General features: G+C 53.9%; 7 protein-coding genes across 7 annotated transcripts; 2 read left to right on the top strand and 5 right to left on the bottom strand.

Moving 5' to 3' along the window:
• Nucleotides 1-2387: 2387 nt before the first annotated feature.
• Nucleotides 2388-3987, top strand: ASPACDRAFT_57533 (3-keto-steroid reductase; the record flags this gene model as incomplete). Its single annotated transcript, XM_020203255.1, has 2 exons — nucleotides 2388-2455; nucleotides 2625-3987. The coding sequence occupies 2 exons, from the start codon at nucleotides 2388-2390 to the stop codon at nucleotides 3985-3987; spliced, it is 1431 nt and encodes a 476-aa protein (XP_020060548.1).
• Nucleotides 3988-4619: 632 nt separating this feature from the next.
• On the bottom strand, nucleotides 4620-6455 carry ASPACDRAFT_112626 (mannose-1-phosphate guanyltransferase). Its single transcript, XM_020195653.1, has 5 exons — nucleotides 6192-6455; nucleotides 6070-6113; nucleotides 5815-5961; nucleotides 4870-5746; nucleotides 4620-4807 (listed from the first exon to the last, which is right to left on the bottom strand). Exons 1-5 carry the CDS (start codon nucleotides 6196-6198, stop codon nucleotides 4788-4790), a joined length of 1095 nt encoding a protein of 364 aa, XP_020060547.1. The 5' UTR covers nucleotides 6199-6455; the 3' UTR covers nucleotides 4620-4787.
• Nucleotides 6456-7313: 858 nt separating this feature from the next.
• On the bottom strand, nucleotides 7314-9197 carry ASPACDRAFT_75703 (uncharacterized protein). Its single transcript, XM_020204520.1, has one exon. It carries the CDS (start codon nucleotides 8760-8762, stop codon nucleotides 7650-7652), a length of 1113 nt encoding a protein of 370 aa, XP_020060546.1. The 5' UTR covers nucleotides 8763-9197; the 3' UTR covers nucleotides 7314-7649.
• Nucleotides 9198-9495: 298 nt separating this feature from the next.
• Nucleotides 9496-12777, top strand: ASPACDRAFT_75702 (i-AAA protease YME1). The gene is made up of 5 exons (XM_020204519.1): nucleotides 9496-9667; nucleotides 9736-9870; nucleotides 9936-10050; nucleotides 10114-11852; nucleotides 11910-12777. The coding sequence occupies exons 1-5, from the start codon at nucleotides 9662-9664 to the stop codon at nucleotides 12315-12317; spliced, it is 2403 nt and encodes an 800-aa protein (XP_020060545.1). The 5' UTR covers nucleotides 9496-9661; the 3' UTR covers nucleotides 12318-12777.
• Nucleotides 12778-13205: 428 nt separating this feature from the next.
• ASPACDRAFT_1863970 (uncharacterized protein) lies at nucleotides 13206-16348 on the bottom strand. Its single transcript, XM_020197829.1, has 3 exons — nucleotides 15079-16348; nucleotides 14232-14603; nucleotides 13206-14123 (listed from the first exon to the last, which is right to left on the bottom strand). Exons 1-3 carry the CDS (start codon nucleotides 16273-16275, stop codon nucleotides 13413-13415), a joined length of 2280 nt encoding a protein of 759 aa, XP_020060544.1. The 5' UTR covers nucleotides 16276-16348; the 3' UTR covers nucleotides 13206-13412.
• Nucleotides 16349-16556: 208 nt separating this feature from the next.
• On the bottom strand, nucleotides 16557-18910 carry ASPACDRAFT_112614 (pyridoxal phosphate-dependent aminotransferase). Its single transcript, XM_020195652.1, has 4 exons — nucleotides 18342-18910; nucleotides 17635-18110; nucleotides 17269-17554; nucleotides 16557-17221 (listed from the first exon to the last, which is right to left on the bottom strand). Exons 1-4 carry the CDS (start codon nucleotides 18421-18423, stop codon nucleotides 16620-16622), a joined length of 1446 nt encoding a protein of 481 aa, XP_020060543.1. The 5' UTR covers nucleotides 18424-18910; the 3' UTR covers nucleotides 16557-16619.
• A 1468-nt stretch (nucleotides 18911-20378) lies between these two features.
• Nucleotides 20379-23428, bottom strand: ASPACDRAFT_22791 (Rho family guanine nucleotide exchange factor CDC24; the record flags this gene model as incomplete). Its single annotated transcript, XM_020199148.1, has 4 exons — nucleotides 20379-21721; nucleotides 21837-22023; nucleotides 22139-22387; nucleotides 22454-23428. 4 exons carry the CDS (start codon nucleotides 23426-23428, stop codon nucleotides 20379-20381), a joined length of 2754 nt encoding a protein of 917 aa, XP_020060542.1.

The following is a 23428-nucleotide window of genomic DNA, read 5'->3' as shown; positions in this document are numbered from 1 at the left end:
GGGAGTTCATCATGCTGGTCGTGATCGGGAATCAATCTGAAGTGTCGGTGAGTCTCCGTCAATCACACGGAGCCGTTCCGCTCGGTAGGAATTGTCTGCGATATTCAAATCCCATCCGTGCCTCGTCAAAGACCGCTCCCGTTCGGCGTTAGCGACTCTTAGCAGACCCCGGATAAGGCGTGGGGAGGGAGGGGAGCAAGAAAGCGACAGAAGGATGAGAGGATCTTTTTTTCTTTTTCTCTTTTCTTATTGTGAGCACGCCCCCCCCCCCCCCCACCCCTTGCAGGCGCGGGTCCCTATACAGTCTGGAATAGGTGATTGCGGATATCGCCGTGGATGGATGGGTGGATGAGGATGAAGGAGATCACGGGCAAATCGTCGATTGGAGCGACTACGTCGGCTCGCTTAAAATGAATAGATTCAGAAGGCAGCAGTAGCAGTCGCAGTAGTAGACAAGTTAGTACTCAGTAGTAACTATACTTAACATTACCTACCTAGTCCAAAAGACTCCTTCCTTGTTCGGCATTTGCCGCTATCGCGAGCCCAGCCGGTCAGATTAGCAGATGATGCTGGTAAAGAATTAAAATTGTTGAATCGAGTGTCTAAGGAGTGCCACTATCTGATTGATCTTTTTTATGAACTCTAAGTCTCCAATGTACGCCGAGCGCAGTGGCTGTGTTTTACTCCTGTCTGGGTTTCGTTCCCACCCCGGCCGGGCCGACCATTGAGAGTCACCCGTACTACTCATACTACCTACCGGTATACCACTTGCTAACGTAACTTATGGTCATCTCCTTCGACTCGCTAATTCCATAGGTACGATACAGTTACATGGCCTCATTAGATTAAAGAGAGATGATGGAAAGCTGTAGATTCGAATCCCTTCAGATCTGGTCTATGACGTACATCAACAATCAATTTTCATTTATCAGCGTCCCAGGTTGAGACCATCATCCTTCGTGTCAAGCATCAACCAAATCACCTGGTGATCGGTTGCGTAATCCTAGCTGCCGAAACTCAGGTATAAGCTGCCAGCGACCAGGGGGACTGTGCTCCCAATGTTCCAGTTGAGCCTCCTGTCACCTGCTCTCCAGCCAACGGAGATATTCTTCACTCTTTCTATGCATCATTTTCACCCAGACGATGAACCTTAAGAATCCCGCGGTCTGAGAGATCATATGCGAAGAGGACTAAGGAGAGGCCAGCCCTTCAGAGTCAGTCCAGGGGCCGACTATAGCCGTGCCTCAACGGCTCGTCCAGGTCCATGAATCGACCATCAGCCATCGACTTCGACCCAAAAAAAGGAACTGAAGGAAGTAAGTAAGACCAACTGTCTCTTATCTCATCTCATAGTTCAACATTTTAACTTCTCGAAAGGATGATGCTGCCGCCCAACTCCCTGCTTGGGGGAAAACCGCCCGTCGGGATTCGTTCGTTATACTTTATTGCGTTTCTCCGCCTTTGGTAATTCTCGCATGAGGAGAATCCTTCATGCTGACAGACCAACTGTCAAGAGAGAGAGAAAAAGGAGTCAGTCGGTCATAATAGCCTCATGGTCATGGCGTTGCCATGCCATGCCATCGCGCGCGGCTCCATATCGTCGCATGCAGTTTGAAGTTAGCGGGCGCTTTGGCCATCCTCAAAAGGAAGAATACGACCCAGCCCCAGACTAGATCGGTTTATCTCCTCAATCATATCGATCATCCTTATTAACCCAGCGGCCAAAGGGAGTTGGATTGCCAGTAGATCGAACCTTACCGCCTGGTAACTTATCGCCGGGGTGCCGTGTTGTTGTTGTTGTTTCTATGGTGTGGCTCCTTGTCTCCTCTTGGTGGGAGTATACCCCACGACGCCATGCATCGCTTGGTGATTCTGTCAGCAGAATCTCCACCTGCAATTCTGAACTCTCTCGAGCTGGCGGTGATTTCGGTGCCTAACTGGGCGGAGTCAGGAGTGAGAGTTCTGGCTCGACATCTCAGGTTCCAGTAAATGCAGGTGGGACGTCCTTGCTTGGACGGACAAGAGTAAGCTCAATCTGATACAGAATGTCACTTTCACCAACCTTACATATTGATACTGAGAAAAAATGCCGGCGCCCAAGGTAGTGCCCCTTGGCCGAGGTCAATGGAACTTCCAGTATTGTTGTAGAGACTACAAGACGATAGAAATTGACACCTGAGGCATCGACGGGTGCTGAGCTAACATATCACGTGATTATCTAGCGATAAGGCGCACTTACTTAAGCATGGAGCTTATCAGGCAGGCCGGCCGCCCTTGCGCAGAAATCATGCGGGCCAAATAAACATGGTCGGACCTCGTCGTTCCTCTCTGTCCAAAGGCCCGAGGGTGAGGATTCGGTGTTCCATCTAACGAAATAAGCTGTCATCATGGCCAATCACACCCACGAGGAAAATCTGGAGAACAGATCCATAATCCTAGTGACGGGCACAAACAGGTAAGCTCAGCTCCGCCCCATCGCATAGCTCCTAAGCTTCCCTGGCCCCTTATCCCGCCGCACCAACAACCGAACACAAAGTCGGGACAGACAAGAACACCACAAAGCAGCATCATTACTTCAATTGACCCTCTGACTAACATTGGTATCCTCTCTCTCACCAAACCAGTGGTCTCGGGTTCTCAATATGTTGCCGCCTCGTCGACGATTTCCTCAAGTCCCCCGCCAACAACCACCGCAGCCTGGCGGTGGTCTTCACCACGCGCAGCACAAAGAAGGGCACTGAGACCCAGCAGCGTCTCGAGCAGCACCTGCAGAGCACGACAACACAAACCCCGGAGCATCGGGCCCGCATCACCTTCATCCCGGAAACCGTTGACCTCTCCAGCCTGCCGTCCACGCGCGCCTGCGCCCGGCGCCTCACGCGCACCCTCCCCAGGCTGGACGCCGTGATCCTTAACGCCGGCATCGGCGGCTGGACGGGCCTCAACTGGCCACAGGCCGTCTGGGGGGTGCTGACGGACCTGGTGCATACCGTCTCCTGGCCGGGGTACAAGATCGCCTCCGTCGGCCTGCTCACGGCGCCGCAGACCATCACGCAGCGGGACCAGGAACCCCGCCTGGGCAACGTCTTCTGCGCCAACGTCTTCGGCCACTACATGCTCGCGCACAACCTGATGCCTCTACTCCGTCGAGCCTCCTCCCTAACTCCCCAGAATAGCAGCAGCAGCAGCAACAGCAGCAGTCGCATCATCTGGGTCTCCAGCATCGAAGCCACTCTCCGACACTTCTCCATCGACGACCTCCAGGGCCTCCGCACCGCGGCCCCCTACGAATCCTCTAAAGCCCTGACCGACATCCTGGCCCTGACCGCCGATCTACCATCCACAAGCCCCTGGACCGAGTCGTTCTGCTCCACCACGCCCTCAAACACATCCTCCACAGACGCAAACAACCCCCCTCCTACCCTGGAAACCGAGGCCGCGACCACCAAACCAAACACCTACCTCGCCCACCCAGGCATCTGCGGCACGGCGATCCTCCCGCTGCCGCTGCCGCTTACTTACGCGATGCTGATCGCCTTCTGGCTGGCGCGCCTGCTGGGCTCCCCCTGGCACACGATGTGGACGTACCTGGGGGCGTGCGCGCCCGTGTGGCTAGCGCTGGGCGGCCAGGCCGAGCTGGACGCCGCCGAGGCGCCCTACCGCGCGCACCCCGGCGGCGGCCGCGTCAAGTGGGGGTCTTCGTGCGACCGCCGCGGCCGCGACGCGGCCATCTCGACCGAGGTGGACGGCTGGGGCCACGGGGGCGTCGTCGGGCCCGCCGTCGTCGCTGCAGACCGGCTGCGGCGCCGCAGGCGCGGGGCCCGCGACCTCACGGCCGAGGAGCGGGTCGCCTTCGAGGAGCTGGGCCGCCAGTGCTGGCGGCGCATGGAGGAGCTGCGCGTGCAGTGGGAGGGAATCCTTGACCGCGAGGAGGAGGAGCTCGCACTCCAAAGCAAGGGCAAGGGGGCTGCCACCGCTGCGCAATGATGAACACATTACGCTCCACTGGGAAAAGGGGGGGGTCATCGTGTAACAAATCATGCCTTCGGTATTGGTGTATTCCTACTAATGTATAGGTTATTATCAAATAACATAATCAACGATAATGGAAATCAAGTCTTAACGACTACAGTAGATTTGAGCAAACGTATTACGCAGTGATATTCTTTTTATTTTGCTTTCTTTTTTCTTTTCTGTTTTCTGGATTCTTGCCTCTCCGTATTTACATTCCTTGAAAAAACCCATGTCCATATACGTCATTAAAATCAGATAAGAGTATTAGCCCATGTGCTCACCCCCTTTCCCCTTCAAGAAAACAGAACAACAACGAAGTTGAACGGAAGAAGGCGGAGAGACGACTAAAGAAGAACGACAGGCTGAAAAGCAGCTGCATCGTCGACAAAAAGAAGTCAAAAATGAGAAAGGGCGGGAATTGGACATAAGAAGTAACCAAATCGGGTCAAAGTGCTGGTCGGAGACCGCAGAAAATGAGATTAGTAGGTTTTACAGAAGAACAGACCCGAGTCAAGACACGCTTCCACCATCAAGGCCTCTAGCATGCGAAAGTCGGTCAATCAAGCACAAGACAAAAGGAGTAAAGCGCAAGAAGGGAGATTGTTCAGGGGAGTCGGGAAAGCAATTGTATCCAGGTGGGGAAAGCCAGGTCGTCGAGCAGAGCTAGCGGTGAAAGAGGTTTGCGACTCAAATTTCTATGCATCTGAGCATTTCCGGGAGATGGGCGGATTTTATGGTGTATAAAGGGGGCGTGGCGACGTGAAGAGGAGGTTTTACATGATAATCGCAGGAACTAAAGGGAATGATTTGTTAGTGAACAGAGTACCGGGCCTTGTGAATTGTGGTGAGGCTTACCATCGATGTTCTGCTTGATGCTCTTGTGAGGCAGGATCGAGCCACCGTTCACGTAGACTTCATCAGCAATGGTGACATCGTCACCAAGCACGGTGACATTCTCCAAACGAGCCCACCGACCAACGGAGCTGTTCCATCCCACGATGGTCGACTTGACCCAGGCGTGGTCCTTGACCTTGCTGTTCTCCATGAGAACACAACGCTGCAAGCGGACACCGTCACCGATCACAACGTTGGGGCCAATGACCACATTGGGGCCAATGCGGCAGTTCTTGCCGATCTTGGCAGAAGGGTCGACCATGACGTTTCCGCCGTACACGTAGGGCTCGCTGTTGGGAGCAAGCAGTTTCGAGTTGCGCTTCGCCAGGGAGGTCAAGTAGAGGCAGGTTCCGCTAAGGAAGTCCTTAGGCTGACCAACATCCATCCAGAAGCCTTCCAAGTCAAAGGAGTGCAGCTGGCCATCCTTCACAATGGCGGGGAATGTCTCTTGTTCGATGGAGGTGGGGCGGAGCTCGATGCGGTTCAGCACGCTGGGGTTCAGGATGTAGATACCCGCGTTGATGCGGTTGCCAACGAACTCGACGGGCTTCTCGACGAACCGATCGATCCGACTGGGGTGGTTGGGCTTGTGAACGACGACACCGTACTTGGAGGGCTCGTCAACCTTGGTGACAACAATGGTACCCTCGTTACCATGGCTCTTGTGGAACTCGGCAAGCTCCTTGAAGGGATAGTCGCAGATGATGTCCGAGTTCAGGACGAAGAAGGGAGAGTCGTCCTTGCCCAAGATCTTCTCTGCCAGCTTCAGGGGGCCGGCCGTGCCGAGGGGTTCGGATTCGACGGAGAATTCGATTCTGACGTTATATTGTTCCTCGTACTATGTAAAGAGAGCACTGTGTGAGTTTATTCGTTTTATTCGAGTCGTGAAGAATATAATAATCATACTTTTTTGAGGGCAGCAACCATGACATCGGGGCGGTAGTTGACAGCCAGGACAATGTCCGTGACACCTGCCGCAGCCAAGCTTTCCACCTGGTGCAAGATCATGGGCCGATTGGCGAATTCCACCAAAGGCTTAGGAAGCGTCAAGGTCTAGGGAGAGGCAGGAGATCAGCAAGCGCATTTTCGAGAAATCCCGACTGCATCGGTATGTTGGACGTCACGATGGTCAGCGGGGAGGGCAGAGCGGGAGCTACTCACCAAAGGACGCAGGCGGGTACCGAAACCTCCGACCAAAATAAGAGCTATAAGATGTGACTTGTCAGATTAAACAGTCGCTTGATGGCCGTGAATAGATCATAAATCTATAGACTTGTACATACCCTTCATGATTGCGGTAGTGTGTAATTGGTGTTAGAGCGAAAGGGGGTAGAGGGGTTGTTCGGAGGGGGACTTGCTCCAAACGAGTGACCGGAGCAGAGTAGTATGGGCGAGGTACAAAAGATTAGAAGTGAAACCCACACGGGGGAAAGAGAAGGCTAATGGAAATGTTTCGAGGTTGGTTCAAAGTAAGACCCAGCAATCCGAGATGGACGGGGAAGAGTGATAAGATTGAATTAGAACAGAATGGAGAAGAGAATGAATGGACGGGGGGGGAGGGGGAAGAAGGTGGAAAAGGAGAGGAAATTGAGTTATAAGAGAAAGCGCAAGAGAGAAAGAAGACAAGAGAGAGAAGAGGAGAACACCTGGCTATTGTGACTTGACTACGACTTGACTTGATGGGTGGATTTTTTGGGGGGGGGGGGGTAGGAGGGGGGCTGTAACGGAAGCGTATGTATGGAGATTGTATGGAGGTTGTATGGAAGACTAGAGGAGAGGGCCGGAGGGCTAAAGGGCCAGCCAGAGAAGGGCCCCCCCCCGTTGCACCCCCGATGCACCCCCTTAATAGTATAAAGTGTGGGCAGCCTTATGCTAACTAACTGCTAACTACAACGTAGTGTCCACTAATCCAGGCACCGAACGGACCACTGGCTGGCTGGCGTTTCAACCACCGCAAAGGCAGGCCGCACGTTTGCGGCAACGCCACCCCATTTAAAACCAGTTCCGTACCGGCAGCGTATGGTTTCAGGTCTAGAGCCATACTAAGTACGGATTACTCCTGGACTAGTCGCGGCCGGATCAGGTGCCTTCGTGGGGCAATCATTTCATTATTCCCAGTTGTTCGTTTCTTTCTTGCCCCTGGATCTTCCCAGCAACTTCACCATCCATCCTTATTACGCGTTGCAATAATGGAAAGGACCATAAGCGATGGCCGGGTTTGTTCTTTCATGTGCTGATATTGTATCATACTCTCATGCAGTTACCACTACACAAAGAGGTCACTTGAAAAGGTCATTAGCATGATCTACAGCACAATTCGTCATAATCCCCAGCCGCTTGTGTTCACCTCACCATCTCGGCATATGGATGCTGCTCAACCCTCCTCGGGTTGCATTCCCCCATTTGCTCGCCATCCAAGACCTGGTTGTTGTAGAGCCGCGCTGAGCTTGTTACTCAAGTGTTGCAGTGAAGCAAGTAGTGTATGCAGGAGGCATAATCATCGCGCCCCCCCTCCCCAAGAAAACTCCCAACGGCCCCGGTAGCAACTCCTAGGCTTCAAGATCTTCTGATCGTCCATGTATGATCGCGTTTGAGGACAGACAATGGATTTCCTGCTTTGTCCGCCTTCTCCCCGGTTCGTATTACCAGCCAGTCCGATCAGGTGCATGGTCCGAAGCGCAATAGTGGAAGAGCAATTCCCAGCTCTCTATGCCCTTACCTACTAGACTGTGGTTGATGTTCTAAATATACTCTTGCGTATCCGGAGGCAGTGTGTTATTTGTGGTAGCTTTTCCAGCCAGCCCACGTGTTAGGGGCCCCTTACCACTGTCACCGCCTACCGCATTCGGCGCAAATCGTCTGATCCACTCGCGCACCTTGCTGACTTTCTCAACCAGCAGATCCTCTTCCTTCTTGGCTGCAGGACCCTGCTGCTGCCGCCGTTGGAATTCTTGTAGCCTCTTGGTGCTGTAGACACCGCCTGCATCGTTTGCGTCAACCCGCTGTCGATGCAGAAGGTCAACTCTAGTGACTCCCTTCCGCAGGCTCTGCCCGTATACCCGTTCGCGGAAGGAACTCAGTCCTACCGTGCGCATCAGAACAACGTCTCGAGGCCGCAGCGTAGCCAGCGTCCTTCCAAGTTCGTCCTCGAAAGGGTTGCGATCACCGGCCGCATGTGCCTGGTCCGCAGGAGGAAGCCAGAAGGTTACTCCAAATCCGCTTCGCGTGTCATCGCCCACTACAACCTCTACCAAGTCTAGTTCTTTCTTCCATTGCCGTGTCACAATGCGGCGTGGAGGGTTGATGGTGATGATTGACACGACTAGGTTCACAGTCACGGTCTGCGGCACGATCGACGTCAAGTATGCTGCCGTAGGGATGGCCTGGAGGTCGGTGACAGATGTTTGGCCTAGAATCCCTGGGTTCGGCGCTTCTTTCTCGCTCACTGTTGCGATCGAACTCCCGGTACTATCGGCCCAGATGCCGCTACCTTGGAAAGAGGTCTCAGAGCGAACCCCGGTCGCCGAAATCTCGGAAATTTCATGCACGGTGAAAGAGTGCTCGTAGAACCGTGAGAGTACTGAACCCTCTGGTTCATTGGCCGAAATCCCGCCAGAGACTGCGAGGTCGCGGGTTGCTAAGAAGCAGGCCCTTTCCTGGGAGCCCGTGTCGAACGTCCCTTGTAGCAACTGAGATGTCCGCAGGTCTTGCAAAAGCCTCCACTTGACAGGGTAAGCATCTGTCAGGCGCCATAGCTCTTCGTCATCCAGATTTGGTTTCTTGAAGGGAAAGATGGGCTCTGTAAGTAATTGCTCTTCATCCCACTGAAGGTTTCTCGGCGTGGGTGCACCCATTAAGAAGATGAGTTTCTTGGACATCGCCTTGGCTGATATGTACAGAAGCGGCCATGAGGCTTGTTGAAGCAGTACGATTGATCTGCCACGCCTTGGAGAATAATGCCGCTGCAGAGCACGGAGAAATGTAATGACTCTGGTATACGGAGTATAGTGTCAATACTCGGCCATAGGAGATCGGACGCACCGAGATTAGGCGGTTAGTGGCGGGCTATGGATCGATATCCCTGATCATAGATCCAGTTATATAGCAAAAGTACACGAATGAGGCTCTGGAGATGAAAGAGCAGAGGCTGCTGCAGAGGCTGCTGCAGACTTCGCGTCACTGTGTCGAAGCTGAACCACGGATTGCAGACTAGTAGCATCGTCGGTCGTACGGTACTTCAAATACAGTACCGTAACTCCAACCTCAAGATATCATTGCGAAAAGTGCCGATTGAGTCAATTGCTGACTGATCGATGGAGACATTCGATTAGCGTACTAGATACGTATCAGCATGATTTCCTAGCATACCCACCTTGATGACATCTCCATGCCAGAAAGAGACATGGTGGACTGCGAAACCCGATCTATTCATATTCCTCATATTCGAGGCGGGTATCACGTGGATGGGAGACAAGACTACGGAACTCCATTGAAGTCGCAGTGGCAACTTCGGCAGATGACTTTCGCCGCCCGCCGAATATCAGACTGGCCCGACATCATCATTCCCGGCTTCCATCTTCGCCCATCGATTCACTGTATTGAGGTGATAGGAGATGGCTTTTGCCTATGTTAAACATCTGAATAGGCTCTCATATTATTCTTCTTTCCCACTTCTCTGTTGAAGGGTAATCTCTGGAATCAGCGGCCAAGTGCCGCCATCCTATAGCCCATGGCCTTCCAAGTCCCGTTCCCTATGCCGGTATGACCCATTCATTTTCCCCAGTTCAACATGTCGACTCCTTTACTAATGGCGTCTTCTTGCTATAGAATCTGGCGGCAGTGACATCGGATGCTTGGCCTTCTCTGTCCAGAATACTGAATGCGCCCTGGAAACTGATCGAGCACCCCGCCTCCGCCTCCGCCCCTCAGCTGAAACGTACCGGCCACGAAACCAGTTCGATTGTATGTCTTTATACCCATCCATCGCGGGCGTCGGAGAAATTGCGTACTCATGGATATCTTCCCAGGAAACTCGCCAAATTGCGCTCCCTGAATGTCTGACCACAGTATCCTCCGAGGCTCTTAGATCGGCTGTTATGTACAAGCCGGCGGCATCTGGAATGGCTCGCTCCCTGTTCGCTGGTAAATCGCCACAAATTCATTTCGCATTCTCAGCCACAGACTAACTTCACTTTCATTTTCTAGCGACCACTCTTTGGGCTCCGCCATCGACCACTAGCCGTCGTCTTGCCGCACCCGCCTCTCGTCTTTTCTCCACGCTGACCGCAAATCCGAACCGCATCCGCCACGCCCCGCACCTACATGGACTCTCACGTCTCCAACAACAGCGGTACCTCTTTGGGGGTCCGTCTCAGGCCTTGCTAGCGCAGAGGGAGAAAACCGCGAACAACAACCCCAGTAGCGCGAACGCTCAAAATGCCTTCTACCAGGCTCTTCTGCGCGCAAACCATCCAGCCATTATCCTTGAACGGTACAGATCCGGGTACTTTGCTAGTAACGCGGCCACTGAGGCGATCTACCACAAGGCTTTGCAACGGGTCAATGGGATCGATGGCTCAACATCTTTCTTAGGCGCCAACCAACAGTCCAATCCTGACCTGCTTCATCAACTTAAGCCCGAGCAAATACAAGCTATTGGTCAAGCTGTTGGTGCTAAAGGTATTCATGGCAAAGTACACGCGGCACCTGGCCAAACTGGCACTGGAGCTAAAGAAGCACCTCTGTACGTTGTGGTCGAGGAGTCAAGGGGAAGCACTATTTTCCGCTGGGTGAGATTCTTTATCACGATGGCGTTCATCGCATACCTGTCTTGGGTGATTCTCGCTGTCGTCCTTGAGACCTCTGGTGTTTTGCGAAACGTCAAGGGCCCGCAGAACAACGAAGCTCAACCCGAACACCAGACCGTGCGCTTCAGCGACGTTCATGGATGCGACGAGGCCAAGGACGAGTTGCAGGAACTTGTTGAATTCTTGATCAATCCCGAACGGTTTTCCTCGCTCGGTGGCAAACTGCCCAAGGGTGTCCTTCTGGTCGGTCCCCCTGGTACTGGCAAGACTCTACTCGCGCGTGCTGTGGCAGGTGAAGCCGGTGTTCCTTTCTTCTTCATGTCTGGGTCGGAATTCGACGAAGTCTACGTTGGTGTTGGCGCCAAGCGTGTTCGGGATCTGTTCACTCAAGCTCGCAGCAAATCCCCTGCTATTATTTTCATCGACGAGTTGGACGCCATTGGTGCAAAGAGAAACGAAAGGGATGCCGCGTATGTGAAGCAGACTCTGAATCAGCTGCTTACCGAGCTCGATGGATTCAATCAGAGCAGCGGAGTCATCATCATCGCAGCGACCAACTATCCTCAGCTGCTTGACAAGGCCCTCACGCGTCCTGGTCGTTTCGATCGGAAGGTAGTTGTCGGTCTTCCAGACGTTCGCGGTCGCATGGAGATTCTGAACCACCACATGAAGAGCGTGCAAATCGGCACGGATGTTGATGTGGAGGTCATTGCTCGTGGCACTTCTGGGTTCTCGGGTGCTGACCTTGAGAATCTCGTCAACCAGGCCGCTATTTATGCCAGCAGGAACAAGAAGACCAAGGTCGGACCCAAGGATTTCGATTATGCCAAGGACAAGATCATAATGGGCGCGGAGGCTCGCAGCCGGGTGATCCAGGACAAGGACAAGCTTCTGACTGCTTACCACGAGGCTGGCCACGCTCTCGTTGCTTACTTCTCGAAATCCTCCATGCCGCTCTATAAGATCACTATCGTGCCCCGCGGAATGGCGTTGGGTATCACACATTTCCTGCCTGAGATGGACATGGTTTCCAAGGATTACACCCAGTATCTGTCGGATATTGATGTCGCCATGGGTGGCAAAGCTGCGGAGGAGCTCATCTTTGGCCCTGATAAGGTCACCAGTGGTATCTCGGCTGTAAGTTCGATCTTCTACCCTTCTTCATGGGAGGGAGTCTTTGCTGACAAGTTGCAGGATATTGAAGCAGCCACCAAGACCGCTTTCGCTCTCGTCACTCAATTTGGGTACTCCAAGAAACTTGGAAATGTCGACTTGATGTCCAACTACAGCAGCCTATCCTCCGAAACGAAACAAGAAATCGAAGCCGAGGTTCGACGCATCGTCGAGGAGGCCCGCGTTCGCGCCACCAACATTCTGACCGAGAGGCACAAGGAGCTCGAACTGCTGACCCAGGCTCTGATCAAGTACGAGACCCTGACCAAGGAAGAGATGGAGAAGGTTCTGCGGGGGGAGAAGCTCGACAAGCTGGAAACAGCGCCGGCCGCTCCCATCAAGTTGCCCGAGGTTTTGCGGACTGCCAAGTTGCCCTCGCCGAACCCCGAGGACATACCCCCAGTAGCCACCAATTCCGCCAACGAATGAAGCGCGAGCCGCTATTCCTGACTTTTATGACCTTGACCTTCGACCTATGTCCTCTCCCCTCTCCCCTTTGAACCATATCTTTGTGGAGGCTTATCAGCAGAGCCCGGTAGCCTTTGCACTATCGTCTTCACTACATTCCCGAATTCGATCTACCACGGAACATGATCGATTGATGTCACCGCCATCTTACACAGATTTCTTTTGCTCTGCATTCCATTCCGGTTGTACTTTGTTCTTATCTTGTATTGTTTTTCAGACTTGGGTATATCTGATTTCCGCTACCCCTTATTTCATGAGTGAATCGGTCTTTCCGATGTTAACATGTATGTAGCAAGCATGAGAAGGGTGTTTTTATGAAAGATGATGGTATAGGGCGTTATCTGGCCCTATGGGGTTATCACGGAACCTTTTTGTGCGTAACATGTGTACATACATGTATCAAAAATTTGCATGAGTACCGGATACGCAAAGCGAGATGTTTGTAGACCAGGTCAGTAGCAATACACATTTAATCATAGCCCTGATACATCCAAAAGAGGAAAGAAGGGAATTGTCACTGTTGTGGTTTAGGTTTAGGTTCGGGTGCGGAAGGGACATATTCGTTTGTAGGATAGAAGTTGGTAAGCCAGCCTCTTACAAAAGAGATATGTACATCATCGGCCTTGGGGTCTAAATCTCTATCCTCAGTAGTATTGCAGCCCGACTGATCCCAGAATAATAGTGTACTGTGATTCCGGGTACTGTACGCATCAGAGTAATCCGCTCAGCCCTCTATCCCTATCTGTCCCCTGGCATAAGCCCAAATCTACCAGAATGACAATCTATACATCTACACTTCAATGTTCCAATCCCATCCATCCCCTCCCCCCCTCTTTTTTTTTTTTGGCTCCCTCCTTTGCTATATGTACCAACTCCTTTCTACCTCTACCTCTGTTCACATCCCAAGATCAAGATCCATATAAGTATGAAAATGTATAAAGAGTATGTAGGTATATATGCAACCCAACCATTCCACAAAACCAACCCTCATAAACCCATACCAACAACAAAGAAATTGAACAGCGAACTTCTCCCCTACACGAGAAAGAAAACAACCTACCAACTCGTTTTCCCCGTTTGCCGATCAAACCCGCCCCGCAACTGCTCCGCCGGCTTAACCACCTTCCCCTGCAACACCGTATACCGGATGATATTCTCGCAGTCCTGCGGCTTCACCCGGGCCAGCCAGATACCCTGGGCTGCGCCTTCAGCCGCGGCATCGGCTCCAGCCCCCGCTCCCGCAGACGATTCGTTCGAAGCAGCAAGATGCCACCCCCACTCCCTCCGCCGATAGACAATCACATTGGCCGCGTACTTGTGCCCGCCGACGTGATTGATGAAGTAGATCCCCACGCCGCCGGGCCGCTCGTCGTCCAGGTCGCGGTACAGATTCAGGTGGCGCAGGTGGCGCTCGAACTCCTTGCGCAGGAGCGGGGCGGACTGGCCGCAGCGGGCGTCGCGGGTGCGGTGCGAGCAGAGGAGGATGATGGCGGAGTGCGGGCAGGGGCGGGCGCGGAGGGGGGTCAGGCCCGTGAGATCGAGATCCGTTTCTGGTTCTGGTTCCGAGCCGAGAGTGCTGGTCAGCGGGGTGGTGGTGGTCGGGCCGCGGCTGACAAAGTACTTGATCAGATCCGGCGCCAGGGCGGGCGTGACGTGGTCGATGAGGGTGAAGCTCGGCAGGCAGAGGACGGTGGTGGGTTGCTGGCCCGGTTCGTGGTAGTGGTATTCGTCGGGGACGGGCATGTTGGAGGCGGAGAGTTTGAGTTTCTAGCCATGATGGGGGATTAGTTGGGTTCTCTGAGGCGTGTTGTCGCGTGCGGTAGAAGTAGACGCAATTTGCACAGTTTGATCTTGTTATAAGGGAGGCTGACGCACCCCATTGCTCGGAACAAGCCCCCCCTTCTCGATCGCCTCCATCACGCTCCCCGGCTCGTCCGCCACGTCGCGCACCCAGTCCATCTTGCCCGTCGCGACGAGCACGTGCGTCGCCCACTCGCTGATGTTCCCGTACATGTTGTCTTCCTGGTCCACGTCGAATTTGGCTGGGTACTTCACCGTGCAGGAGGCGCAGTCGTGCAGGCACTCCTCGCCGTCCACGGCCGGGTCGACCTTGGGGAATAGCGTCTCGGCGGGCTGGACTTCTTCGGCGGCGGCGGCGGCGGCATTCTCGTCGCTGGCTTTGGGACTGTCTGCCGGGGTGGCCGAGCGACTCGGCGTGAAGAAGGCTGCGCCTCGTTGGATGAAGGACTGCATGGTTTGTGTTGTTTGTGTGGGAGAGAGGGGACCGGGGGAGGGTAGGAGTTTTGGTAGTTTGTTGCGCGGGACAGAAATTCTAGCTATCAAGAAGGAGGGGGGGAAACGTCAGATCTTATCAATCGCTCTGCCAAGCCACAAACACTGATGATGGAATAATTGACTAAGATTCGCTTGCCGATGCTCCGATTGGCGGACGTCACGTGGCTTGGGCCCGAAAAGCCGAAGCAGCTCGGAAGATGTGGGGGGAGACCACCCGACCTAGACACGCAGTCACATAACACAAGACCAATGAGAGTGTGACGAAACTAATGAATTGCGTTTGCTCCTCGGATTTAACTATCATATCTAAACTAGCTTCCTTCCCCCCACCACTAGCAGGGGGGCTCGGAACTCGGAATTAAAGGCGTTCCCTCGACCCTCCAAGATTAAAGGCATACGGCAGATCCGACGGTCCCCGGGCTTCCACCAAATGAATGACGCTGCCACCAGAGCTGTTGGACGGCAGTCGCCTAAGCGAGCGCATCGATGGCGTCCGCGGCGGCTCCATGGCCCGACCACGTGTAGTCGGCCGCCGCGACCAGACAGGCGACCAGCGCCCGTGCTGTCTTGCGGACCGGGCATCCCAGGACGAGGCATTCGACGGCCGCAGGCTGTTGCTGCGCCCGTGGGACAACATTCCCTCACTATCCTGAAACGAATCAATGGTCTCCGTCTCCCCTTCCTCATCCGAGGGTCCGATAATGGACTCGCTCTCTGTCTGACTGCTGGCCCCGTCCTCCTCCTCCTCCTCCTCCTCCGCCGCCGCCTGCAGCTCCGCCAGCACACGCGGATTCAGCCCCGTCATGCCCCGTAGCAGCTCCGCGAAGACGTGCATCAGCTCCCGGAACTCGTTCTCGTGGAGATCCCGCGACGAGAAGCGCGCCCGTTCGTAGCGCGCGATGAACTCCGCGCCCACCTCCGGCGGTTGGACGACATCCAGCGACGCCAGGTGCTGCAGGTACGCGCGCAGGCCCATGGAGACCGGTCGGCGCAGGACTTCCACCACCCGGGTATCCGGGAACGACTCATCGGCGTCGGAGAACGGGGCGCGGAGGGACTGGTGCACCCCGGCGAAGATCGGGTCGGGGGGAGCGAGGGAGACGGCTTTCGCTTCGATCAGGTGAGGCAGTTCCTGGATCACGGTTCGGTACGGGAGGTCCGGCAGATCCGCGCACGAGGGCGACGACCAGCCCGGGTGTTCGACGGGACCCCAGGGAGGGTGGTCACGGTCGATCAGCAGCGATTCGTAGTTGGCGAAGTCATCCCCATCGGCGGCCAGGTCCCGCGGTCGGGCTTGGTAGGCGATGATCGCGCTGTGGGCTAGGCCCTCCTTCACCAGTCGTCGCACGCTCTTGCCCACATCTTCCTTCTCCACGGGGATCCAGGCCTTGGGGATTCCGGATAGAACGGTACGGTTGGTATAGAGACGGGTCGCATATATGAGGATGGCGAGAATGAATGTAACGACGTAGCCGCCCGTGATGATAAAGATGTTCGTGAGGCGGCGGGTGATGTAGCACTGGTAGATGGCGTCGGCGGGGGTCAGGATGATCAGAAAGAAGAGGACCACCGAAAGGAAGATAAAGAACGTCAAGTTAAGGAAGCGCTGGAGGTTGAGGGCCATAATCGCGCACACATCATATCGCGCATTGTCAGCCCCTGCGCCGCTCGAGTTACAGGCACGAGCTGGCTGGAAGATGTCAGGGATGCAGACTCCGGAAGGGGCCCCGACCGGTTAAAGGAGACGCTGATCACGTGATATGTAGATAGATACCAGACATGATTAAACATTACTAAACCTCACCAAACATCACTACTCATCACTAAATAACCTACCCCCTACGGCAGTTGCCAACGCTTGGTGGGCAGACGGCGACATTAACAATGTGTATTATTCATCTACGTCCCATGCAATCTATTGCTCTACAAATCACATAACGCTGAACGGTCTAAATTTATGCAAGCCCCTCAATCATCCTCTACGGCGACCTCGTCCTCCGGCTTGGGCTCGAACTGAGCGCGAGCGCGGCGGATGACCCGCTCGATACCATCCAGACCCATCTTCAGGACATCCATCTTGGGGCCGTAGCTCAGACGAACGAAGTGGTGGCAAGGACTGTCGAAGAGATCACGTCTCTTGGCCGGGTTCAGGTCGAAGAAGATACCGGGAACCACAATGACCTTCTCGGTCAGAAGGGCATTGAAGAAGTTCAACCCGTCCGAGATGTTGGCCTCCTTGGGAAGAGGAGGCTCCAAAGAGGTGAGATCAAGCCAGATGTAGAAGGTGGCCTGCGGGACATCCTTCACGCGGAAGCCGATCTCGTGCAGGCGCTTAAGAACGAAATCTCTCTTCTCGCGGAAGTGGGATTGCAGCGCCTTCATCTCGGCTCTCACCAAGTCGGGCTCAAGCATGGGAATGGCGGCCTCCTGGAAGGGCACGTTGGCACCACCGTCCAGGTAGGAACCGGCAGAGCCCAGAGCATCCACAAACTCCTTGGGGCCAACAACCCAGGCAATACGCCATCCCGGGAGACGGAAACGCTTGGTGAGACCGTCAATCAGGAGCACATCTGTCATAGTCAGCATTGAAAGAGATGAGAAGGGTCAGCTAGCGAACCATCTTGGTTAACGTCCACCACGTGCTCAGCACCGCTGATCGTGGTTCCGTCACAGTCCGTGGTATAGTTGTAACCACCGTAGAACTCGTCAAGGATCAGTGTCGCGCGATCTCTGCAGATGTCTTGGATGCGGGCGAGCTCCTCGTTGTCAACAAAGTGACCGGTGGGGTTACGGGGGTTGGAGGTCAAGAGAACAGAGGTACCACGGGCAATCTCCTCGGCGATCTTATCGGGGTGGATGTGGTAGTGGTCATCCTGGGCAAGAGGAATGGGGATAGGCGCGATCTAAGTAGCACAGTTGTCAGAATCTAACAACGCCACTGGCTAACCGCTGTTGACAGACCGGAGCCGTGTCGCACACTTACGTTCTTGAACAAGGTCAACATCTCCGAGTAGGCGGAGTAATCGGGAATAGGGAAAGACAGGTAGGAGTTGCCCAGAATGGCAGCGATACGGATCAACCCAGCACGGCCACCGGGGACAATGCAGACGTTCTCCCAAGTGTACTGGCTCTCCTTGCCCTGACGGTAGTGTTCGTTGTACAACCGGGCGACGGCGGCGCGCAGAGGCTTGATACCGGCGGTCGGGCCGTATTCGCGGGCGGCGGAGGTGATGGGGATGCTCGTAGGACGGGGGAAACTGCCTTCAATCTCGTCATCGGCCTCGGGGGCACCCTGTCCTAGGTTTGCCCAGGCAGAGGGATCCTCTGCGTAACCGTGCTCGGTGGCACGTTCTGTGCACCAGACGACACCCGTGGAGGCACGAGAGGCATCGAGACCGGCATGGGGACGGTGACCCTCATGGGCGCTGCGGAATTGCCGGTGGGTTTCCGATCGGAGTTCTGCAAGGGCGAGATCTGTCAGATGGCATGCTCGTAAAAAAATAGCTTCAAGACCATTGTTCCTCAGAAGAATAGCCTTTGTCGTCCACATTGCCCCGCCAAAGCCAATGTGTCATTCCCTCCCCTGTGGTTCCAAGTCCGAGATTGCGGCACAATCGCCGCTCTACAGACTCCACCATTCCGAGGCGCAGAGTGAAGGGGGAAACAACAATCAGAACCAACGTGACGTACCGTTCTCGGACAATTCCTTGCCCAGAGAAAACCGACGGTTTCCCGGGCGCAAGATGCTGACGCGACGGCCGGAGAAAGACATGATGGACTGCTTGGCAGGAGAGGGGTCTAGCGTTATCGACTATATGTACGCACTAAATGTACAGTACAGGGATCGCGGGAAAAAGTCGGTGGCGATTTCTCGACCTTCGATGTCAGAGAGAAACGAAAGTGTAAGCAGGAAAAAAGAATCAAAGCACCAGTGCTGCGTGGTTGCCTTGGAAGTCCTAGACAATGTTAGAGACGATGAGAAGAAGATAAAGAAGAGGAATGAGACGAACAAGAGGTGGAGGGGATGGAATGATAATATAATATAAGGCAACAATAGAAACAATTTGTTAATGGAAATGCAGGAGATGAGAGAAAAAAATAGGAAAAAGGCGGCCTGAGTTGTTTGGGTCGACGAGGCAGAGACAGACTCGAGGGAAGGGAAGGGAAAGGCCTCCAACTGGAGTTGGAGATCCAACTTTCTAACTACAACCAGGCACTCTTTCAGACTTTCAGTCAGTCAATCCCCACCAGCCATCAGCATCATGAAAGCCACAAGCAGCAACTAACTTAGTGACTAGTCCACCGCCATGAACTAACCAACTACTAACCTACTACTAACCTACTCCGTACTTACCCAGCATGTTGGTCATTTTGCTTTGGCCTAGTCAGCGTCCTCCACATCATCCTTTTCCGACGTCGGATGCCGTCATACTATTGGCAGTCCGCCCCCTCGAGACGGTCAATCCCTCCCTCAATCATGTCAAGCATTTCCCCCCCCCCCCCTGAATCGATACAGATGCTCAAATAATCCCGCATGGTCGGGGGAACTCGCTCAGGAGGTCGTGCGCACCTGTTTGATCTTGAAACACGATAAATGCCTCACTACCAAGTTGTCACTATGCATAGTAGCATACAAGAACACGACAAATCATCCAATTCTCCTTTTCTTTCGAAATCCTCCCGTCCAGACCGCATCGATTCCCGTCCCGATCGACGACGGGTGGATGATGGAGTGGGAAAGGAGTGGAATAAAAAGTGGAACACTCGGATGGGACCCGAATTCCCGGTTCTTGTGCAACCCTCAGCCCTGGAAGAGAGACAGACCCAACCGTATATTTACTCCGTAATATCGAACAACCAAAGGAAGAAAGAACTCAGGAGAGAGAGCGTGGGGTGTGGCTTTTGGACAAGTCTCATTGCATCCTGTTGTTTGCCCCTCTTCTCTGAGACTCTGATAGACCTGCCCCTCCCTGCCCAAGCCTCGCTCAACAGCCGCAAGGTCACACAAAGTGACAGGCCCTACGCTAGATTTGTACAGTGTATTCAATCAAGAAGAAGGGAGGAAACAAGTCTATTTCATTACGATTGAGGCACTCCGGCCGTAGTTCCCAACCGTCGTATCCAACCCGCTGTCAGACACGACCCAACGCAACCAAAACACAACAGGCAAGCTTCGAATAAAAATGCAGGAACACTGTACAACTCATCTTTTCGACCCGCAAGCCAGTATGCGTGAAAAGAAATAGCAGTATACATACATCATGCAGTCATGTAGATCAGATCAAACACAGTCATCATCAACATTGCCGCAGAAAAGACATTCCCAGTAAATCGATATGATATGATCCAGCACAATTCCTAAGACACGACTCCATGCAATGGAAACAAGCAGAGCAGCAACCTCGCCAAGGACTTGATCCCCGCAAAGGCGCATGGCATGCAAGAATCAGAGACTTCCCAGAGCCTCAGGGCCAATCCAGTGAACGACGAGGGTCGGAGGGCAACCAGGAGACAGCACCGGCGAATGGCTTGGTAATCGGTGTCTCTTCTCTTTCCAACTCATACAATATAGGTGGTATTGGCAGTAATCGAGAAACACAAGACGAACAGAGGCGAGAAGGGGGAATAAATGAAGAACAAAGCAAGAAAGACAAAGAGCGGTGAAGGAGAAGCTGGTTATGCCAGAGCGTCTGACATTGCTGCGGCTCTGTTGCAGCTCTGGCACACCTAGGTCTCGACTGCCTGGCAGTACAGTTGAATCTCCCCGACTTGGCCCCGGGCGAGCATATCACGCTGCTGCTCCCGCCATTCCAAGAAAGCCAACTGAACCGCTTCGTCGCTGTCAATGGTCACAAAGTCTCCGTCCTCGTCCCGATATCGGAGTCGGACGGATTTGCTCGTTATCGACTTGGTAGTAAATCGAGCCAGTTTGGCGTCTACTCGGTCGATCAGGGAACGGAACATGATGTTGCTTGCAATAACCAACGTAACGTAATTATCATCGAAGTTGACCTTCACCTTAAGCTGTGTGGGCATGAGTGGCTCCTCGTCAGGCTCATAGCTCAGGGGGGAGGTTGGCTGATCGGTAGCTGACGTGTTGGGCCGGTGATCACTATATTGAGGCTCATTGAAATGGGTGGGAGAGACATGTTGCGAGTTGGTAAGGTGGTTGGCGTTTCGAATGGGAAGTTGAGCATTGGAGGTGGGGGAGTTGTTCTGGCTGCGGTTGACTGGCGCCTTCATGCTGGCCATGTGAGCGGGAATAGGTGGGACAGGAACAGTCTCCATCGACTGCATATACCGACGGAGCTCGGCGTTGTGGATATCGGGACTACTAGCCGACCGCATCCGCTGTGCCATGCCATTAGCTGCCTGGGCGGAACCTCCTGACATGGGAGGTAGCGAGGGACGCTGAGCACTTCGTCCATTCGACGCGCCGTTGAAATAGGGGTTGGAGTTGGGACCATCCCTAGACGTAGCTCGAGACAAGGCAGGGGCCGTGTAGCGAGGGTGGTCTTCGCTCCAGTTGTTGGTAGGCGTGGCCTGTCGGCTGCTAAAGTAGCCGGTAGACTGCGAACTGGACCTGGTCGATGGGGTTTCGGCAACCGGGGAGAAATAAGAGTTGGCGTTCCGTTCAGCTGGTGACATACTGCCACCGGGGAACTGCGTATGTACCGAAAGACTGGGATCAGGCACAGGAAAGCGAGGCGGGCGACCAACTGGACCAGAGCTGCCACTGCCGCCTGTTGCTGAACGAGTCCGGAGACTCGTGCTTGAGGCGTTCCGACTCATGGGAAACTCGGAGAAGAAAGCAGCTTCCTTGGTTGCAGCCTGCTCTTCGTCATACTCCTGCTGGTAGGGATTGGGCATGTTGGCCATGGACTTCATGTACGTGAATTCAGTTTCGGATGTGCTGGTATTGCGGGCGCTGCGCTGTTCCGCTTGGATTGCTCGCTGTGCTTCGATGTCCCTGCTCCATTTGCGCATGACATCCTCGTTCTGATAGCGAATGATAAAGTTATCGACGACACCTGGATCGCCCTTCCAGAAGATCTGGATTCGATAGGATCCTGCCGTGAAGCGATGTCAGAAACATGGCTATATAATTGCATCATGGACGTCCTCGGGCATATGACCAGAGGTCTAACAAAGACAGATGGGATGTTTAGAAAGATAGAACCATACCTGGCTTCGGCATACACAGGACATCCGTCACATTGGCCATATAAATGCGGCCTTTGAGCTGAAGGCGTGGTTTGCCCTTGCCAGTCGTGGCAGGTTTGTCCTTTCCGACCATCAACTTTGTCTTCTGCTTGTTAGGGTTGATATCCTTGCAGCATAGTAGAATCCGCTCGAAGAGGTATATATGATACTAGATAGTGCGAAGGAAATCCCCGAAGTCAGCCTGTGGATCTCAAGGCTTTGAAGCGACTGAATCCACGCTGGATTCCTCTAATAGGAACGAGGCGATTTGCGTGTATACTAACCTCTCTTTCGGAATCCTTTCCGTTGTCACCTTTGATGACGGAGAACGTGCCGAATCGTAACAGATCTCCGAAGGCATCTATTTTCAGTGCCTTCCAATCATCAACGCGGTCATCCAAGTCTTTAACCGCTGTCTGCAGGTGTTCCTTATCAATCGCATCATTGGCCGAGTCCAAAACCGACTGGATGGCATCGATTGCCCGCTGGATGTCGTTCTGGAGATCGGGGTTCTCCATCTGCTTGCCGAGCTCCTGTGGGACGGTTAGCGGTATGAATAAGGATAAGATTCATCTGTAGTCCCCTATAAGGATCCATACCTTGAGCATTAAAGGGTACTTCGTCAGGCGCTGGAAAGGTTTGACGAAAAAGCCGTTCAGCGTTGCGGGTTGCGCCACCATTTGTTGCAAGTCGAGGGATCGCGGCGCCACGCGGATCTTATCCCATTCTCTCAGACAGACCTCATCACATCTCAACTGGTTTGCGATAAAGGGCTCGTATTGCTTGAATGCCTCTTCGTGTTGTGTGAATAGTTCACCCCAGTTCTGTCGCTCTTCTGGCAAGGCGTAGTGCTGCTCGATCCGAATCAAAAATCGCTGTGCGAAATCGAGGAGATTATTCAGGTTCAAGAAGATTTGATGGCTATGATCTCCTGTTAGGGCGCCGGTTTCTTCCAACTCCTTCTTCAAGGCTTGGAGGTTCTGCAAGTGGTGGACATAATCGCGCTCCGTTTCGAGCAACTCCTTGAGAATGTGTTCTCGCTTTGTCAGCTTCACGGCGCCTTTCACCGGAGCGCGTGCTGCCTCGTCCGACGGTCGCTTCAACTGCCCCTGCATCTCCAGGATGTCCAGAACGCGATTCACCATCTTGATCACTTTGAGAAAGCCGGTGGTATTTTCCCCATATAAATCGGTGATTAGGAAGCAATCCTGTTGAGGAAACGCTAGTTCCTGCAGCGAGGCCTGCAGAAACTTGAAGGTGGCGGCTTTGGGTCGTTTGGCCTCGGGCACCTTGGCGGGATCAATCTCCAGATTCTCATCTGGGCCCGAAGCGTTGTAGATGGCCAGGAGGGGGTATCCATTCCGCAAACAATTCCACAGCGAGGCCACGGGATCGGTGTTGCCTTGCACGAGGTCCGCCTCCTCCATCTCTTGCAAATGAGGTTCGAAGTTGGGCACCTCTGCTAACCGCTTCTTGAGATTGACGCAGCTCTGGTATATAGATTCACCGCCGCGGCGGTTGATAATGTTGTCCTCGGCGATAGGACCGCCATTTGAGATGACGGTCTCGGCCAT

The sequence above is a fragment of the Aspergillus aculeatus genome, assembly GCF_001890905.1.
Source record: "Aspergillus aculeatus ATCC 16872 unplaced genomic scaffold ASPACscaffold_2, whole genome shotgun sequence".
NCBI classification, from domain to species: domain Eukaryota; kingdom Fungi; phylum Ascomycota; class Eurotiomycetes; order Eurotiales; family Aspergillaceae; genus Aspergillus; species Aspergillus aculeatus.
This window is presented reverse-complemented; position numbering and strand designations above follow the sequence as displayed.

Excerpts from the sequence above, each read along its gene's own strand:
- ASPACDRAFT_112626 (XM_020195653.1), bottom strand. Across the intron at positions 5,747-5,814 it reads TGGTTGCTGCCCTCAAAAAA|TACGAGGAACAATATAACGT; the intron begins GTATGATTATTA and ends CTCTTTACATAG. Across the intron at positions 4,808-4,869 it reads CATCAAGCAGAACATCGATG|TTCCTGCGATTATCATGTAA; the intron begins GTAAGCCTCACC and ends CATTCCCTTTAG.
- ASPACDRAFT_75703 (XM_020204520.1), bottom strand. The coding sequence starts at position 8,762 with ATGGGTGCACCCACGCCGAGAAACCTTCAGTGGGATGAAGAGCAATTA.
- ASPACDRAFT_75702 (XM_020204519.1), top strand. Across the intron at positions 9,871-9,935 it reads GCCACGAAACCAGTTCGATT|GAAACTCGCCAAATTGCGCT; the intron begins GTATGTCTTTAT and ends ATATCTTCCCAG. Across the intron at positions 11,853-11,909 it reads TCACCAGTGGTATCTCGGCT|GATATTGAAGCAGCCACCAA; the intron begins GTAAGTTCGATC and ends GACAAGTTGCAG.
- ASPACDRAFT_1863970 (XM_020197829.1), bottom strand. The coding sequence starts at position 16,275 with ATGGCCCTCAACCTCCAGCGCTTCCTTAACTTGACGTTCTTTATCTTC. Across the intron at positions 14,604-15,078 it reads GTGGCAGCGTCATTCATTTG|TCCTTCATCCAACGAGGCGC; the intron begins GTGGAAGCCCGG and ends CAAACCATGCAG. Across the intron at positions 14,124-14,231 it reads GGCTTGTTCCGAGCAATGGG|AAACTCAAACTCTCCGCCTC; the intron begins GTGCGTCAGCCT and ends CATCATGGCTAG.
- ASPACDRAFT_112614 (XM_020195652.1), bottom strand. The coding sequence starts at position 18,423 with ATGTCTTTCTCCGGCCGTCGCGTCAGCATCTTGCGCCCGGGAAACCGT. Across the intron at positions 18,111-18,341 it reads CAAGGAATTGTCCGAGAACG|AACTCCGATCGGAAACCCAC; the intron begins GTACGTCACGTT and ends TCGCCCTTGCAG. Across the intron at positions 17,555-17,634 it reads TGTTGACCTTGTTCAAGAAC|ATCGCGCCTATCCCCATTCC; the intron begins GTAAGTGTGCGA and ends TGTGCTACTTAG.